The sequence below is a fragment of the Pristiophorus japonicus genome, chromosome 3, assembly GCF_044704955.1.
Source record: "Pristiophorus japonicus isolate sPriJap1 chromosome 3, sPriJap1.hap1, whole genome shotgun sequence".
Taxonomy (NCBI): Eukaryota; Metazoa; Chordata; class Chondrichthyes; family Pristiophoridae; genus Pristiophorus; species Pristiophorus japonicus.
Genome location: NC_091979.1, coordinates 77,546,970 through 77,566,850, shown reverse-complemented (window position 1 = coordinate 77,566,850; position 19,881 = coordinate 77,546,970). Strand labels below are relative to the sequence as shown.

The following is a 19,881-nucleotide window of genomic DNA, read 5'->3' as shown; positions in this document are numbered from 1 at the left end:
ACCAACATCTTATGTGCCTGCAACCATGGTTCACCATCCTTTCTCATCCTCATTGAACTTCCTGCTATCTTTGGAATCTCTCTTCCACATTACACATCCATAGCATTATTCTCTTCTAGTTCCCCTCCTATCTATTGCATCACACCATCGTTACACCATCTCAAATGATTTCTCCTGTGTCCACATGGTCACCTCTGAAGCACTCAGGGTGCTATTCTTGGCTGCCTCCTCTTCATCGATATGCTCCCCCTTGTCAATGTTATATGGAAACATGGAGGTCACCTTTCACATGCATGCTAGCAAAGCCAAGCTCTGCCTTACCACTTTATCCCATGGACCCCATGGCTGTTGACACCGTCTCCAATTATCTATCAGATATTGAGACCAGAATGAGCTCTCAGTTCCTCCAGCTTAATGTCAGCAAAACCAAACACAATGATCTTCGGCTCCTGTAAACACCCAAATTCTTCTGATCTCAACTCCTCAGCTGTCGCATCAGGCTTAGTCTATAATTACAGAACTTTGGCATATTACTTGACCCTGAGCTCAGCTTTCTCCCCTAAATTCGATCAGTCACGAAGACTGCTTTCTTTAACCTCTGCATTACTGTTCACTTTTGCCTCTACCTCTTCCCTGACAAGACATCAATCCAGACTTCTATCACCTTTTCTCCATTGCTTTCTTTGCTAGCCTCCCCACTTCTACCAGTCATAAGTTTCAGGTCATCTAGAATGTAGTGGTCCATGTCCTCACGCGCACTGAAGACCCTGTTCTTGCCAAGATCCATTTCCCATGTCCCAGAGAATTGAAAATGATACTCACCTTCATCTTCAAATCCTTCCACAACTACACCCTTCTTTATCGGAGTAATCTCCCCCAGCCTTATGACACTCCAGTCCTCAAGCACTGGCCCACTTCTCATTGCCTGCTCTCCCCATTCCAATATTGGGGCTACTCCTTCAGACACCTTTCCCCAACTATCTGGAATTCTGTCCCTTAGCATCACTGCCTCGTCATCTCCCTCCCTGCCCAGAAAAAAAACCTCTACTTTGACCATGCTTTTGCCCCTTCCTTTCCTCACCTGGATTAGTGTGCCTTGCTGTCCATCACCCTCTGAAGCGCTCCAAGATATCTTCTTATACATAAAGAATGCTATTATAAACATAATTGGTTATTGTAATGGAAAAGAGAGAAAGTATAATTGTATCCAGAACATTAAAAATGTACAGATATTAACTGGCTGGAAAAAGGGGTAAATGAACTTGGCCAAACACACACTAGACAAAATGCCTCATCTATGAAATGTTTACTGTAATGGCCATTCCACCCTGTAGAAATTCTTCACTTTCATGTGTGGAAAAATGTGAAAATGCAACACACAAAATAGATCCTGAGAGTGTCTGCACTGTGTATCAGTTGAAAAAATAACAAAGCCGAAGTAACCAGGTGATTCCATGTAGTTCAGATCATAATTTTTCTTTTGAACAGATTGACTGCCTAGGGCATGCATTATTGTGTGCACATTTTTGGGCACTTGTGTGAAATTTGCCAAATAAAGCTTTAGGACCGACAAAGAAGGTTCACTAGGTTGATTCTGGGGATGAGGGAGTTGACTTATGAGGAAAGGTTGAGTAGGTTGGGCCTATACTCATTGGAATTCAGAAGAATGAGAGGTGATCTTATCGAAACATATAAGATTATGAGGGGGCTTGACAAGGTGGATACAGAGAGGATGTTTCCACTGATGGGAGAGACTAGAACTAGAGGGCATGATCTTAGAATAAGGGGCTGCCCATTTAAAACAGAGATGAGGAGAAATTTCTTCTCTCAGAGGGTTGTTAATCTGTGGAATTCGCTGCCTCAAAGAGCTGTGGAAGCTGGGACATGAATAATTTAAAGACAGAAATAAACAGTTTCTTAAATGATAAGGGGTTATGGGGAGCGGGTGGGGAAGTGGAGCGGAGTCCATGATCAGATCAGCCATGATCTTATTAAATAGCGGAGCAGGTTCAAGGGGCTGTATGGCCTACTCCTCCTATTTCTTATGTTCTTAATTCCATGAGGCCCCCTCTGCCAGCATAGAGTCCATTGTAGATACTGTCCCTATTTGGGAAATGGGTGGGTGGCAAAGCATCGCAAAGCAAGCTACGAGTGCCCATGAGGACGCAACAGCGGCATCCACCCTGATGAAGGCCTGCAATGTTGGAGCAGTGCTATGCTGCTTTGTTGTAGTAAGGGAGAATGAGGAATGGCCTCCCCAGAGGTAGAGCGACCAACTCTACAGCTCCCAAAAGGGCTGTCCCACTCTCTATGGAAAATAGATCCCCTCTGTGATCAATTACCTGCTTCCTCCTGCATTTTGGGGGCTTTGTAAAGCCCGTGATATAACTTGAGCAGGCACTGGGCCCAGTAGGAGACCCATTGTGATGGTATTGGAAGCTCTGCCCATAAACCACCCCAGTGGAATTTCCTGGAATTCTCTGAACAGGGCAGAATCTAGGCAAACCAGGTTCCTCTCCCTTTTCCCAGCCTTCTCCAACACTTATGCCAGAGATGTGTTGGCTCTGAAACATATATTCCACATATTAGGACTCTGACTGATGCACAAGGAGGTCTTCAAGCACTGGGGGGAGAAATTGGCCAGCCTTGCGCACGTTTTTTCGGTGATATTTTGCCTTTTTTGCCGTTAAAAGGTATTTATCTACATTGGCCAAAGTTAAAGAATGGTAGTTTCGAAATATCGCTAAAAAGCGGATCAACCACGTGCCATGCCAAAGAAAAACGCACTGCTTAAAATTGGCCATTCAGGGAACCCATACTCGGGGTCAAAATAAAGTGCCTGAAAAAAGCCTGCGTTGAAACATAGAATCATAGAAAATAGTTGCAGGAGTAGGCCATTCGGCCTTTCGAGCCTGCACCACCATTCAATAAGATCATGGCTGATCATTCACCTCAGTACCCCTTTCCTGCTTTCTCTCCATACCCCTTGATCCCTTTCACCGTAAGGGCCATATCTAACTCCCTCTTGAATGTATCCAATGAACTGGCATCAGCAACTCTCTGCGGTAGGGAATTACACAAGTTAACAACTCTCTGAGTGAAGAAGTTTCTCCTCATCTCAGTCCTAAATGGCTTACGCCTTATCCTTAGACTCTGTCCCCGGTTCCGGACTTCCCCAACATCGGGAACATTCTTCCTGCATCTAACCTGTCCAGTCCCGTCAGAATTTTATATGTTTCTATGAGATCCCATCTCATCCTTCTAAAGTCCAGTGAATACATGCCCAGTCGATCCAGTCTCTCCTCATGGGCCCAAGTTTCCACATGATTCGCGCCTGATTTTTAGGAGAAACTGGTGGAGAACGGACTATTTTAGAAATCGCAATTCTCCACATTTTTTTTTCTGCAGTTCTAGTCAGGTAGAACAGTTCTAGTTTAGAACAGAATTTTTTCTTCATAAGAGGGCGTGTCCGGCCACTGACGCCTGATTTGAAAGTTTCCAGTGAAAATGTACTCCAAACTAAAGTAGAATGGAGCCAGTGAAGATTTTTGTAGAACTGAAAAAACCTGTTCTACACATTAAAAAATCAGGCGCAGGTTACAAATTAGGCGTCCAGAACGAGGTGGGGGGGGGGGGGGGGAACTCATTAAATTCGACAATAAATCCTTATTTATACTTCTACAAATATTATACAAATAAATCCAACCTGAATAAACATTTATAAGCCAAGAAAAGATTAAATAAACCATCTTCCTACCTGTGTGAAAGTGCTTCAGCCAGGGAGAATTCTGCAGCCGTTCGTGCCGCTGAGCGAGAGCGAGAGAGAGAGAGAGGGGGGGGGGGAGAGAGAGAGGGGGGGGGGGGAGAGAGAGAGAGAGAGAGAGAGGGGGGGGGAGAGAGAGAGAGGGGAGGGGAGAGAGAGAGAGGGGAGGGAGAGAGAGAGAGGGGGGAGGGAGGGAGAGAGAGAGAGAGAGAGAGGGGAGGGAGAGAGAGAGGGGGGAGGGAGGGAGGGAGAGAGAGAGGGGAGGGAGAGAGAGAGAGAGAGAGAGAGAGAGTGGAGGGAGAGAGAGAGGGGGGGGGAGAGAGAGAGAGAGAGGGGGGGGTGAGAGAGAGAGAGAGGGGGGGGGGAGAGAGAGGGGGGAGGGAGAGAGAGGGGAGAGAGGGGGGGGGAGGGAGAGAGGGAGGGAGGGGGGAGGGAGAGGGGGAGGGAGAGGGGAGGGGGAAGGGGGGCGAGAGAGGGAGGGGGGGGCGTCGGGTCAGGGAACAGGAGCGCGGGTCGGATCAGTCGGTAGGGGGGAGCGGGGGTCGGGTCGGGGCGGGGGGAGCGGGTGTCTGGTCGGGGCGAGGGTGGGGGGGGGAGCGGGTGTCGGGTCGGGGGGAGCGGGTGTCTGGTCGGGGGGGGGGGAGAGCGGGTCTCGGGTCTCGGGTTGATGCGGGGTGAAGCGGGTGCCGGGAAGGGGGAAGGGGGGGGAGAGCGGGTCTCGGATCGGGGCAGGGGGGAGCGGGTCTCGGGTCTGGTCGGCGGGGGGAGCAGGAGCTGGCCATGGGAGGAGCCTCATTCACGCAGCACCAGTGAGGCCATTGGGGCTGCGTGCTTCGGGCCCCTCCCACACAGTTCGGCGCCTGGAGCTACTGCACTTGCGTGCCGACTGTAGCGCGCATGTGCAGAGGTCCCGGCACTGTTTTCAGCGCCGGGAACGGCTCCGCCCCCCCCACAGCTTGTGCTGGCTGCGCCGAGTGCCACAGGACCTGTAAGTAGGTGGAGAATACCGAGGATTTTTTTAGGCGCGAAAAACGGACGCCCAGCTCGGAGGGGCGCCAGTTTTTTTTCTTGTGGAAACTTCCCCAACTTCAGGACTTCCCCAACATCGGGAACAATCTACCCGCATCTAACCTGACCCGTCCTGTCAGAATCTTGTATGTTTCTATGAGATCCCCTCTCATCCTTCTAAACTCTAATGTATGAAGACCCAGTTGATCCAGTCGCTCCTCATATGTCAGTCCTGCCATCCCGGGAATCAGTCTGGTGAACCTTCGCTGCACTCCCTCAATAGCAAGAACATCCTTCCTCAGATTAGGAGACCAAAACTGAACACAATATTCCAGGTGAGCCCTCACCAAGGCCCTGTACAACTGCAGTAAGACCTCCCTGCTCCTATACTCAAATCCCCTAGCTATGAAGGCCAACATACCATTTGCCTTCTTCACCGCCTGCTGTACCTGCATGCCAACTTTCAATGACTGATGTACCATGACACCCAGGTCTCGTTGCAGCTCCCCTTTTCCTAATCTGCCGCCATTCAGATAATATTCTGCCTTCGTGTTTTTTGCCACCAAAGTGGATAATCTCACATTGATCCACATTATACTGCATCTGCCATGTATTTGCTCACTCACCTAACCCCTCCAAGTCACCCTGCAGCCTTTTAGCAATGTCCTCACAGCTCACACCACCACCCAGCTTAGTGTCATCTGCAAACTTGGAGATATTACACTCAATTCCTTCATCTAAATAATTAATGTATATTGTAAATAGCTGGGGTCCCAGCACTGAGTCCTGCGGCACCCCACTAGTCACTGCCTGCCATTCTGAAAAGGACCCGTTTATCCTGACTCTCTGCTTCCTATCTGTCAACCACTTTCTCTATCCACGTCAGTACATTACCCCTAATACCATGTGCTTTAATTTTGCACACCAATCTCTTGTGTGGGACCTTGTCAAAAGCCTTTTGAAAGTCCAAATACACCACATCCACTGGTTCTCCCTTGTCCACTCTACCAGTTACATCCTCAAAAGAAGCCCCAGAAACAGCGGTAGGTATGAAGACCTACAAAAAAGGTAAGTTGAAGCTTTTATTTTTGTATTTTTGGCGGTGGTAGGCCTCGAGAACTGCAGTTTCCAGCATAAATCTTTGTGCAACACCGATTTTTACTGTTGGCCGCATTTCTTTTGCCAATTTTACCCTCTTAAACATGGCGAAATTTTTTGGCGTAAAATAACGGGAAAAAACTTGATATCACCACAAACAAATTTCTAGCCCAATGTGTTCAAAATTAACCATAATACCCTATTTATAACAGAAACTTCAAAACAATTCCAGGGAGCATGCACCTTCCCGGGATACCCATGCTAGGATATTGCTGCCTATGTGACTGACCAAATACTGCAACTTCAATTGTAGTCTGCAAGCAGAGCTCATGTTTTTGCCACATCACCAACTTTGCAAGAAAGACGCAAAATTAAACTAAAGAAAGAGCCTGAGGGTCTGCATTGAAATAGCAGAAAGATGGCACTATACATTTTCTTGCTATTAAAGTTTATATTTAACAGCAAAATGGACCCATAGTTTTTAACTTTCAATTAGTTTTTTTATTGAGAGTGCTATATATGGATGTCAAAACATGTTTAAAGTAAAATACATCTTAGTGCCATTCAATTGATTAAGTATCATGTAAGTGGGTTTAATATGAAGGTTACATATAATTTTCTGTTTTGTGCACTGGATTAATGCTATGAAAGAATGAAGTGATGGACAGTGATAACCATAATGAGTTTGACATGTGCCACTACATTTTGTTTTGAATTATTCTGTCTGCCTGTTAGTTTTGTTCAAGCTTCTATTTTAAATCTTCTCACTAAAATTCCGATAACCATGAAGAAAAAGGAAGAACAGCGCTACAGTAGTGGTCGTGGGGTAAGGTGTTGTACTATTAGCCTGGAAATTGCGTTCGGAGGCTTTACGCCCTTGCATACGCCTCCGAACCACAAGAAAACTACGCACTTACCTTGGAGCTTCGGACTCTTGCGATCCTGGGCCTGCAGGCGTCGCCTGCATAAAGGCCCACACATCCCAGGGGCGCACGCAGTTTGAAAGCGTCCCTGGGATCACATGGGCCGGCCCAACCAATGAGAAAGGAGATTCCTATTATGCTTATGGGGATTCACAGCACTTATGACGGCGTACGTCATAGGCTCCATAAAATCCGGGCCATTAAGTTGGAAGAGATCTGATTAGATTTCAAAGAAGCTGCAGTATCCAGGCCCTCTTTCAATAGGGATTGAACAGCTTTGCGTCACCGAACACGCCAAAGTAAATCCAAGTGCCCATACAGTGCAGTGCTAAGGATCAAAAGGAAAAGCTGCCTAATAGTATCTTTGTATCGCAAGTTCCACAACGCATAACATCCAAGACTGCCTTCTTCAAAGGGTTCCCCAAGGTAATTAGTAATGTTACTACCAAAGCATAGTCCTGCATAATGTGCACTGCATTATTACTGAATTCGCTCTCCCACCGTTTGAGAGTCCACAAAACCATTAAGTGAGTGTTCTCCTGATCTTGTGGATTTTGAATTGTGTTGTGCTTCTGATCTTTGACGATTGAAGTTGCTATATTTGATGTAAATTCAGCAGTTTGGTATTGCAGAAAGAAAGGGACAGGCAATTTTTTGTCTTGTTTCTAGCAGTAATTGCATAACTGTATAGCAAAATGAATTTCGCAGAAGTTTGTAAACATATAAAAGTAGACATGATGCAACTTAAAAATTTAATTTGCGCAAGTTACCTTGAAAATATCCATGTTTTTGGACATAGTTTTCAAGCAAGATGATCTATTCAAAATCAAATATCCCAAAATAATGCAATTGACAAGTACAAAAATGTATATACTGGTAGTGACAAGGACATTGGAGCATATTTCTACAGTCGAACAAAGCTGTGCATTGGAGTACTAGAAGTATCTTTAGCTTCAAAATGTTACTTTATCCTACAGCTATGTCATTATGTGCCAGATATTCCAAACAACAAATTTAGTAAAATGGAAGGAAGAAGAGTTAAATCAAATTTTGTACCTCAGTCTTGTGTTCGTAATCAGAATTTCACTTTATACTCATTTGTTTGTACAAAGTAAATACTCCGAACCCTCAGCCAAGGACATTCAGTTAAACAACATTGAATGAGTGGGAGAGACAATCTAGAAAAGTGGTAGCTGACCTCTAATTGATCTGCTATCTTGTTTGAAACATTCAGCTGTAAGCCTTTAATCTGCAACCGTGGGTTTCTACTGTCTGGCTAAAGTGCAATATATTTTTTTAATTGTTTGTTCTGAGGATGTGCGCAACATGAGCAAGTCCACATTTATTACCCATCCCAGTTGCCCCGAGAAGGTAGTGGGCTTTCTATTTGAACTTTTCCAGTCCTGGTGACAATGGTGCTTCCACAATGTTGTTAGGTAGGAAGTCCAGGATATTGACCCAGCGACACTGAAGAAATGGTGATATCCATCCAAGTCAGGATGATGTGTGATTTGGAGGGAAATATGGAGCAGATGGTGTTGCTCTTGTCTTTTTTTGGTGGTAAAAATCACAGGGGAATGAGGTGCTCTCAAGGTAAACGTGTTAAGTTGCTGCACTATATCCTGGCAATACTGCAGCCACATGTGCCGGTGGAGAGGGAATGAATACTGAGTTCAGTGGTAAGAGGAAGTGAACTGCTCTGTCTTGGATGGTGCCAAGCTTCTTAAGTAATATTGCAGCTGCACTAATCTAGTGGGGGGTATTCCATCATACGGACTTGAATCTTGTAGATGGTGGAGAGTCTATGAGGGATTAGGAGGTGAGCCACTCATCACAGAGGACCCAGTCACTGCTCTGCTTTTGTAGCTATGGTTTTGATATGGCTGGTCCAGTTCAGTTCTGGTCAGTGGTGATCTCCAACATGTAGATGGTACCTGTACTGTGTCGAAGGTCAAGCGGAGATAGCTGGGCTTTCTCTTGTTTATATAAGTCATTGCCTGGCACTTGTATGCAAATGCTGCCTGCCATTTCCTAGCCCAAGCCTGGATATTATCCTGCTGTGGGCTGCTTCATTATTGGTAGAGTTGCAAATGGAGCCGGATACTGTGGAGAAATGTTCCCGTTTGGTTGCGTGGCCCGTGCAGCAGTCTAGAGGTCCTGCACAGGCCGCTTACCGGCTTTTAATGAAAAACCCTGCGGAAATTTGAATTGGCTGCGCAACCTGCTAAAGGGGTTGTGCACCACAAAAAATTTAGAGGGAATATTGCTGTGGAGTCATCAGTAAACAGTCCCATTCCTGAACTTATTAAGCAGCAGCTGAAGATAGGCCGAGGTTGCTTCCTCGAGGAATTCCTTCGGTGATATCCTGGGGTTGTGGTGATTGGCTGCTAACCACCACAACCATCTTGCCTGTGTGTCAGGCATGACTCCAACCAGTGGAGGATTGTTCCTTTGACTCACATTGACTTCAGTTTTGCTAGGGCTCCTTGGTACCATAACTGGGTCAAATGTTGCCTTGATGACGAGGGCAGCTACTCTCCCCTCTCAACAGCCAGTTAGCATCCATGTCTTGATCAAGGCTGTGATGAAGTTTAAAGCAGAGTTGTTCTGGCAGTGAGCAGGTTATGTGTGCGTAGGTGCTGCTTGATGGGATTATTCAACTCCATCCATCACTTTACTGATGATTGGGAGGAGGCAGATAGGGTGGTAATTGGCTGGGTTGGATTTACACTGTATTTTGCGGATAGAATCTACCTGGGCAATCCTCCACATCGTCAGATTGATGCCATTGTCATAGCGGTACTGGAATCGCTTTGCTAGGGGAGAAGCTAGAACAGGTCTTGAAACAAGACAGCCATGATGTTGTGAGCCCATGACGTTTTGCTGTGTCCAGATCACTCAGCTGCTGCTTAATGTTATGTGGCACCACATTGGCTAGACACTGGTATCTATGATGGTGGGAGGAGGCCGAATGGGAACTTTTGGCTGAAGACACTTGCAAACACTTTAGTTTTGTGTCTTGCACTTGTGTGCTGGGCTCCACCCATGACTGAGAATGGGGATGTTCATGGAGCCTCCTCCTTCTATAACAATGATGAGTAAACAAATATATAGATTGCATTTTATATTACCAGGTTTTTTTGAAAACCTTAGTTACACTATTTTTAACTGTTGAATTGTAGACTCTTTCACTTAAAAACTATTTTGATTTCTTAAAGAAACAAAAAAGCCACTTGCATAACCATAAAAAACGAGCAAATTTACATTCACAACTTTTCAAGAAATGAGTTCCGAATCTGGGACAAGTTATGAGAGACCACTCTCTATCTTCTAGGAAACAGCTCAAAAGTGATGCTGGAAAAGATCTTACTGGGGGACACACATTTAGTGCACATTTGGGCTTCTATACAGACAGCAAAGCAATACTTAATTTGATTTAGTATTAAATAGGAACAAAGATAGGACCGGAAAATATTTTCCAGTCCATGTGGCAGGTCTCAAAACTAATAGTCCTCAATTTCCCACTCTATCAAATATTTATCCAATTTTCCTGTAAATTTTTCCACACTATCTGCCTCCCTGGAGAGTCTGTTCCATATGTTCAGTACGTTCTGCAGAAAGTAATCAAATCTAAATTGTACGTGCAACTTCCCTTTTCTATGTTATAACCCGTGTCACATGGTTCCAGAGTTTGCAGCAATCTTGAACACACTACCAGGGTTCAATTTGTCGTCTTTCCTTAAGAATCATGAATAATATATACCAAAAGCCTTCTCCAGAGAAAACAATCCCAGGCGCTTCAATCTCTTCTCAAAGTTCAGAGCCGAACACTAGGTATCCAGTAAGGATATCTTTTTTGTAACGGTGATAAAAATTGCACATAGCAGATGAATCCACCACCACTTCTTGCGATTTGTGTTCTATGCCTCTATACATCCCACAATCTGGTCAGATTTCCTTACTGCTGTCATGTTACTTGTTGATTTCAGTGAGCTATTCACCAATATCCCTTAGATCCCTCTCCTGGTTTATGTCCTGTAGTCTTTTTTTTATTAGTTCATAGGATGTGGGTGTCGCTGGTAAGGCCAGCATCGATTGCCCATTCCTAATTACCCTTGAGAAGGTGGTGGTGAGCCGCCTTCTTGAACCGCTGCAGTCCGTGGGGTGAAAGTACTTCCACAGTGCTGTTACGGAGGAAGTTCCAGGATTTTGACCCAGCAACGCAGAAGGAACGGCGATATACTTCCAAGTCAGGATGGTGCATAACTTGGAGGGGAACTTGCAGGTGATGGTGTTCCCATGCACCTGCTGCCCTTATCCTTCTAGGTGGTAGAGGTCATGGGTTTGGGAGATGCTGCTGAAGAAGCCTTGGCAAGCCTAGAGTCATTTAGTTTATATTGTCATTGCTCATTTCCTTTCCCTAGTTTCATTACCTTGCAAAATGCCATTTACCACCTTCCCAACCTATCCAGATCCCTTAGTACTTGGTTTGCCCATTTCCGATTATTTGACATTTCCCTCCCAATGTGATATTTTATTGGGCATTCCTGGTTGCCCTGAAAGATGATAAATATGTAGTATGGAACTGGAGGCACATGTAGGGGTGACAGTTTCTCTCCCCTGAAGGACATTAGAATTTGTACAACAAAATGGCAGCTTTAATGGCCATTTTCTGGTGATAGCCCACAAACTGCTAGATGTATTGAATTCAATTTCATAACTTGCCATGGTGGGATTTGAGCTTTCAAGGGTTAAGAGTCCAGTACCTTAACCACTAGGCTAGCATACCCTTAATTTGGTGTCATCTGCAAAGCTAAACAGTGTTGTTTACATCCCAGCTCCAAATTATGGTCCCAGAACAGATCCCTGTGAGACCTCACTAGTCACTCCCTGCCATTATACATCTGCCCCATTTATAACCAACTTTTGCTTTCTCTAGTTTAGCCAATTTTGGAAGTTTTAGATCTTATTCCATTATGGTGGGACCCTCCCGCACATAAATTCATGCTGACTCCTTCTCATGATATCTAACTAGGCATTTCATTATCACTCTTTCAGGATGCCTTTTAATACTTTACCCACAACAGATTATTGTTGGCTTGTACAGAAGCAAAATACTATGGATGCTGGAATCTGGAATAAAAACAGAAAATGCTGGAAATCTCAACGGGTCAGGCAACATCTGTGGAGAGAAAGCAGAGTTAATGTTTCGGCTTGATGACCCTTCGTCGATCTGAAACGTTAACTCTGCTTTCACCCCACAGATGCTGTCTGACCCGCTAAGTTTTCCAGCATTTTCTGCTATTATTAGCCTATATTTCTCTGGGCCATCCCAATCTCCCCATTTAAAGACTTGTGTTAAATTGGCTCCTTTCCAGTCTTCAGGCACTATTCATATTTTTAGATGATTCGCCAAAAAAGCTAATGTCAAAGATGTGACTGATGTCACTAGCCATCTCTTATAAACTCTTGTATGCAGTTCATACAGGCCTGGCATCTTGCACTGAAGTTAACAATTGGCAAAAGCACTAAAGTCATTAGAAAACCAAGAACTCTGCTTTGCATTATACAGCGTTATCTCCTTTTTTGTCCCATTGTTAATGGAATTAGAAATCTTCAACAAATAGCCATAACAAATTGATTTCAAATCTTCCAAGGGTCCTTGAAACAACTGAAAGCTATTTAACAGTTCATGTTTAAGCTGATTTCAACAGAACACGGGAGTGCAATAGACAAAGCAAAGCTGCAACATGTCCAGGTTTAATGAAATACGTTCTTTTAGTCTGCAAGCTTCCTAGTTTGACCATCACAGAAGATGTAAAATACTCTCCATTAAAAATCATTGTTACCAACAACAAAGTACGTCTTGAAATAAAATTTACCATTAAAGAAAAGCACATAATCCAACAGTAAAGATTTCATTAATTCTGATCCGGTGTGGCAATGAGATTTCTAAATATATATGAAACATGACAATATTAGTTTATTATGGTCTTGATGTCCCCCTAAAACTTGCCATTTTCAGACTTGGCAGCCTCCACACTGGCACCCTAGCCAACCCCAAGTGCAGATTGCAATCACCCCCCCATCATTACAGAAGTGGAGCTGAAAACCGAAAATGATGATGCAAAGTGGACTTTTACTCAAGGATTGATATATATGGGCGAAGGACTCCCTCCCCACGCAGCACTTCTTTAACTACTGCCAGTAAAAAGTAAACTCATGTCGTATGTTAGAAAAACTTCAGCGTTACTTTGTTGACATCTGTTTATTCCAAGAAGCATGTATTTCATTTTATGGAAGTTGCAGGTTGGAAACCATTACAAACAAATGCTTTGAGTACACTTCGAGAAAAAAAATATTGAATGAACAGAAATGAAATGAATTGCCTCCATAACCTCTTGACTGCCCCCAGTTGAACTGCAGCTGATATCCTTACAATAATAATTATGTCTGCTTCACAGTTAAACTTACCCCAAGTAAAAAAAAATGTTTTAAATTCTGTCGAATTACTACAGGATGGCATAGTTGGGACTATTGTGTTTGTTTACAGTGACTCAGTCTGCCAATCAGTCATAAACCCCTGGTCCTGATCAAGACTCTATACTTGTTATCCTGCAGCTCTAAGGATAATATTGTGAAATTAACTTTGCATTAGTGGATGTACTATGCACTATAACTGATCATGAACTGTGATCAGACAGCGTGTAGTCAGTCATTGATTTGTTCAGAGTATGTCTGCTTATCTTACATCAGCACAACTATAATATTTGGCAGAGCAGAGCACTTTAAATGGTTTTATTTTTTAAAGAATCTTCATACATTCAAGGGAAAGCACTTAACTCTATTTTATTTCTACTTTAAACTTTGTGTTTAAACATTCATATACTTTGTGAAATTACTGTAGTTTTGTCACACAAGACAGTATTTTGGAGTTACTGATACGATTGTGCCTAAATTGGGCACAATGCAATATTGGGAATCAACATAGTTTGCCAATGGCCCCTGGAGTTCGGCTGGGTCAGAGAATTAGTGTTCTCACAGGTTTGGGCCATCAGTTTTGTAGAGCTTTGGAAAGGGGAGCTTTTTAGTTTGCAGTTCCTTTTTGGGTGGGCCCATTCTCTTTTTGGGGATGGAGAGAAAGTAAAATTTTAGACAGGCATTCTTCAGGATTTCAAATTTAAAATCATTTAGAAATCTAGGAGCTTGACATTATGCTGTGAGATTAGCAGTTCAACAAAGTGTCTTTATCACTTCCAACACCTCCTTTCCTCCATTCTACAGTACCAACTTGCACAAAACTGTGCTGCCCACATCCTGTACCACATTAAATCATGCTTGTCTATCATCCCTGTCCTCAATGGCCTGTCTTTAAATTTGCCCGTGATTTCACCCCACTTAATCTCTGCAACCTCCTCAAGCGCTATATCCCCAAACACTCTGTTCCTTTGACTCTGACATTTTGTGCATCCCTCCTACTTCTTTAGAAACCTAACCAAAGCTCAATTCTTCAGGAAAACCTTGATTTCTCACTTGTCATTTTCCTATCTGTGAAGCCCATTGGAATGTTCAATATATTAATGGTGCTATACAAGTGCAAGTTGTCATTGTTCCTTAGATTTCTTAATTCTTAAATTCCTTAGTCTACTATTTTAAGAGGCATTGACCTGTTAATGCATCAATTAAAATTAAATTAAAAGCATTTAATCAGCACTTTTTACAGCATTCATATGCCAATCCTTGTGTGCAAGATCACACCTTAAAGTGTTTATTTTATGTCAGCTGTGGCTCAGTGGGCAGCACACTTACTTCTGAGTCAGAAGGTTTTGGGTTCAAGTCCCAGTCCAGGAATTTGAACACATAAATCTAGGCTGACACTCCAGTCCAGTGCTGAGGGAGTGCTGCACGGTTGGGCATGCCATCTTTCGGATGAGACGTTAAACCGAGGCTCCGTCTGCTCTCTCAAGTGGATGCAAAGGATCCCATGGCACTATTTCGAAGAAGAGCATGGGAGTTATCCCAGGTGTCCTGGCCAATATTTATCCCTCAATCAACATAACAAAAACAGATTATCTGCTCACTATCACATTGCTGCCGTGTTTCCCACATTACAATAGTGACTATACTTCAAAAAGTACTTCACTGGCTGTAAAGCACTTTGAGAAGTCGGGTGGTTGTAAGTCTTTCTTTTATTAAATTACAACTCTTAATATCAACTATCCAATAGTAGTCTTAAACCTGTAGCTGAATTTGTAATAAGATCTGGAATAGCACTGTTGTAGATGAGTTTCAGTAAATCAGTTGACATCACTAATAGAGGATCTGATGCTGTAGTGCAATGTTTTGCAAGTGCATTGCTTGCCATCAGTTAACCCAGCATTCTCACATGGAGTTTCAGAAAACAAAAAGAAAATAAATATTCAGTTGATGACTAAATTTAACAGTGGAGGATGTGAAACAGAATAGGTATAAGATATTTAAAAGTACATTATACTGCTGCTTTCAAAGGATTTCTGCTTCTTTGCTGCACCAATACTAAATTTGTGAAGCTGATCCAAGTTGATGTCCCACAGACTGCAGGAAGTTCTGAACTGTACTTATTTATACATTCTTAAATCAAGGCCTGATGTCAGACAGCTGAAATTAGATTTTCTGCACAAATTGCCTGGTTCTGGTCTTTATGTTTCAAAGCTATATTTTGAACTTGCACGCAGAAACCTGTAAATACTGTGTCAACAGCGCAAAGCACAGCTTTTGAGATGCACTGCAGATGTCCCAATCCCAGCTGTTTCTGAATCTCTATTATCTGAATTTCCTGAGCTGCGTGCAGTTTTGGTTTCCATATTTAAGAAAGGATATACTGGCTTTGGAGGCAGTTCAGAGAAGGTTCACTAGGTTCCAGAGATGAGGGGGTTGATTATGAGAAAAAGTTGAGTAGGTTGGGCCTCTACTCATTGGAATTCAGAAAAATGAGAGGTGATCTTATTGAAACGTATAAGATTATGAGGGGTCTTGACAAGGTGGAGCAGACAGGATGTTTCCGCTAATGGGGGAAACTAGAACTAGAGGGCATCATCATACATCATAGGCAGTCCCTTGGAATCGAGGAAGACTTGCTTCCATTCCCAAAGTGAGTTCTTTGGCTGAACTGTCCGATACGAGAGCCACAGATCCTGTTACAGGTGGGACAGACATTCGTCGAGGGAAGGGGTCGGTGGGGCTGGTTTGCCGCGTGCTCCTTCCGCTGCCTGCGCTTGGCCTCTTTGCGTTGGGACTCGAAGAGCTCAACGTCCTCCCGGATGTACTTTCTCCACCTCGGGCGGTCTTCGGCCAGGGGCTCCCAGGTGTCAGTGGTAATGTCGCACTTTACCAGGGAGGCTTTGAAGGTGTTCTTATAATGTTTCCGCTGTCCTCCTTTGGCTCGTTTACCATGAAGGAGCTCCGCATAAAACATTTGCTTAGGGAGTCTCGTATCTGGCATGCGAACTATGTGGCCTGCCCAGCGAAGCTGATCAAATGTGGTCAGTGCTTCAATACTGGGGATGTTAGCCTGGTCAAGGACACTGATGTTGGTGCGCCTGTCCTCCCAGGGGATTTGTAGGATCTTGTGGAGACATCGTTGGTGATATATCTCCAGCAACTTGAGGTGCCTTCTGTACATCGTACATGCCTCAGATCCATACAGGAATGCAGGTATTATTACAGCCCTGTAGACCATGAGCTTGGTGGTAGATTTGAGGGCCTGGTCTTCAAACACTCTTTTCCTCAGACGGCCGATGGTTGCACTGGCGCATTGGAGGCGATGTTGAATCTCCGCATCAATGTCTGCCTTTGTTGATAAGAGGCTCCCGATATATGGGAAATGGTCCACGTTGTCCAGGGCCGCGCCGTGGATCTTGATGATTGGAGGGCAGTGCTGAGCGGCGGTGACAGGCTGGTGGAGGACCTTTGTCTTACGGATGTAAAACATAAGGCCCATGCTTTCATTTCCCTCAGTGAATACATTGACTATAGCCTAGAGTTCAGCCTCTGAATGTGCGCACACAGGCGTCGTCTGCATATTGCAGCTCAATGACAACTCAGTGAAACTCCAACGTTGCACGAGGTAGGCAAAGCCATAAAACCGCTCAAGAATAACAAGACTATGGGTGCGGATGGAATCCCTGCTGAGGCGCTAAAGTATGGCGGAGAGGCGCTGTTGGCGCGGCTACATAACCTCATCTCTCTCATCTTAAGGGAGGAGAGCATGCCGGGAGATCTCAGAGATGCAGTGATTGTGACCATTTTTTAAAAAGGGGACAAGTCCGACTGCGGCAACTACAGGGGATTCTCCCTGCTTTCAGCCACTGGGAAAGTTGTCGCTAGAGTTCTCCTCAATTGTCTTCTCCTTGTGGCCGAGGAGCTCCTCCCGAAATCACAATGCGGATTTCGTCCCCGACGTGACACAACAGACATGATCTTTGCAGCGCGACAGTTGCAGGAAAAATGCAGGGAGCAGCGCCAGCCCTGATACATGGCCTTTTTCGATCTTACAAAGGCCTTTGACACTGTCAACCATGAGGGTCTACGGAGCGTCCTCCTCTGTTTTGGATGCCCCCAAAAGTTTGTTAACATCCTTCGCCTGCTTCACAATGACATGCAGGCCGTGATCCTTACCAACGGATCCATTACAGACCCAATCCACGTCCGGACCGGGGTCAAACAGGGCTGCGTCATCGCTCCAATCCTCTTAATTTTCCTTGCCGCCATGCTCCACCTCACAATCAAATAGCTCCCCGCTGGAGTGGAACTAAACTACAGAACCAGTGGGAAGCTGTTTAACCTAGGGCATAATCTTAGAATAAGGGGCCACCCATTTAAAACTGAGATGAGGAGAAATTTCTTCTCTGAGAGGGTTGTGGATCTGTGGAATTGGCTGCGTCAGAGCTCTGGAAACTGGGACATTGAATACATTTAAGACCGAAATAGGCAGTTTCTTAAATGATAAGGAATACAGGGTTATGGAGAGCGGGCAAGGAAGTGGACCTGAGTCCCTGATCGGATCAGCCATGATTGTATTAAATGGCGGCGCAGGCTCGAGGGGCTGTATGGCCTTCTCCTGTTCCTATTTCTTATGTTCTTATTCTAATCTCTCAAAACTAGTCCAGTTTTGTCTACAAATGAAGTAATTCATGATAAAATATACCAACTTTTTAAAAATGTGACCTTTTGTCACCTTATATTATGACAGCAGGGAAGGCTAAAATTGCGAGAATGTCCCAAAAATGCAGATTGCCAAGAGGTGCAAGTTCAACTTGGTTAAAGGAAAGTCTAGGAGTAATGGCAGGTAAGTGCTTCACACAGAGTGATCAAAAATTTGAGTTCTTGGTATGGCAAAAGAAAGACCAAAGGATGATCTGAGTCAAAAGGTCGTGGGTACAAGTCCCACCCCAGAGACTTCAGCACACTATCTACACATACTGAGGGAGTGCTGCACTATCGGAGGCGCTGTCTTTTGGATGAGGTTAAAACAAAAAACAAAAGCCCTGTCTGATGCATACTTATGGAGTGCAGTGGGACGTGAGCTTGTTGTAATTTAGGTTGTAGGTAAATCCAATGTATCCATCACTTGCATTGCCGAGAAAGAAAAACACAAGTGTGCATTTTTTGTAGTGGTGGATCTAGAAATCAATACAAAAGGATGTGAACACTGGGATGCAAAGTTTATTTCCTCGGACAGGTCTGGGAGCAGAGTACTCCAGGAAATTTTGATTGACACTTTTTGGAATGTACTGTGAAATCCAAAATAACTTACTCTGGAAGGTTTTTAAATATTAAAATAAAAGTAATTGTGTCTAACTTTAGAATACAACTGAAGTTGATGCAATCCCTCATTAGGGAAAGGGACCACAGATTTCCATTTGTAAATTGAAGGGGCAGAAGGGATGAATAAAATAACACTGAACAGTAGAAAGAATTTTAATTCCCTCACTACCTGGCACCTGATAGCAGGTTGATCACGAGCTAGCATAAACACAACCTCTATGCATTTGCACAAATGTTCAGTCTCCATGCAAGTGGTACAGCATTGCACATGCACACAAGAAAATTGTATAGTACTCTGGGAAAATTAGGGAGCCAACAAGAAACACCAATATTGTAAGCAAATGTTGACACACAAATGAAACTCGGGAAATGCTGTCAGCATGAAACACCAATGGCTGGCATATGTGGCTATGGTTGGACTAAAGCACGAGTGAGGTGTCCAGTTCTGGTCACAGAGGCACAGGGGAGACATTCAAGACCTGGAGGCAGTGCAAAGAAATCCCAAAAGACTGATTCATAACATCTTAATTATGAGGACAGACTGAAGAAACTTGGGAGATATTACGCCTTTGAAGGAAATGGAAAGGAAAATTGGGCGGGGTGTATAACGGGAGGCAGATCTGCAACATCGTGTTCACTGATCAACCGAGAAATTTAAAATCTGCCCGTTGGACTTCTCAGCTCAGGAACGAGATAGCCGAGGGAGAGAACCCTATCAAAATCTACAAGATAGTAAATGGTTTGGATAAGGTCACCCGGACACTATTTAAAACTAAACTAAACATATGACAATCAAAAAAAACTGCAGATGGTGAAAATCTGAAACAAAAGCAGAAAATGCTGGAGAAACTCAAAAGCGGTCAGACAGTATCTGTAGAGATGAGAGTGTTGATGTTTTGGTTTTGGACCCTTTGTCAAAATTGCTAAAACAAGTTTGCAGAGGCTCAAACTGGTTAACATGGAAACAAATTTAGGACAGAGGTCAAGAAATTCTTCCTCCACATTCAAAACATTCATCACATGGAATGGATTTCTGGGTAGGGTAGTGGTAGCGAAAGCCCTGGAGTCACTTACAAATATGTCAAGAGTAATCAGCGTTTTGTCAGCTTGATCTACATGCTCTCATTTGCAGGCAAAAACCAGCGGGACCCAAAGCCTTCCCAGAGTTTTGCAGCTGCAAGTGAATCTTGCTGTTGCATCCTTTGGCTGGAATTCATATAAGAACAAGACTGCCCATCCACAGTATACAGCAGTCATAATCACACAACAGCTGCAGCAGTGTTC

The 19,881-nt window shown here is 44.1% G+C and overlaps 1 protein-coding gene across 1 annotated transcript in view; it reads right to left on the bottom strand.

Moving 5' to 3' along the window:
- Positions 1-19,881, bottom strand: part of LOC139259760 (metalloreductase STEAP3-like) — a 53,164-nt gene that overhangs the window by 14,929 nt on the left and 18,354 nt on the right. The window contains exon 2 of the mRNA XM_070875463.1: positions 1,082-1,152. Within this exon, the coding sequence (XP_070731564.1) occupies positions 1,082-1,144 (63 nt within the window). The 5' untranslated portion in view covers positions 1,145-1,152. The remainder of the gene's footprint in view (positions 1-1,081; positions 1,153-19,881) is intronic.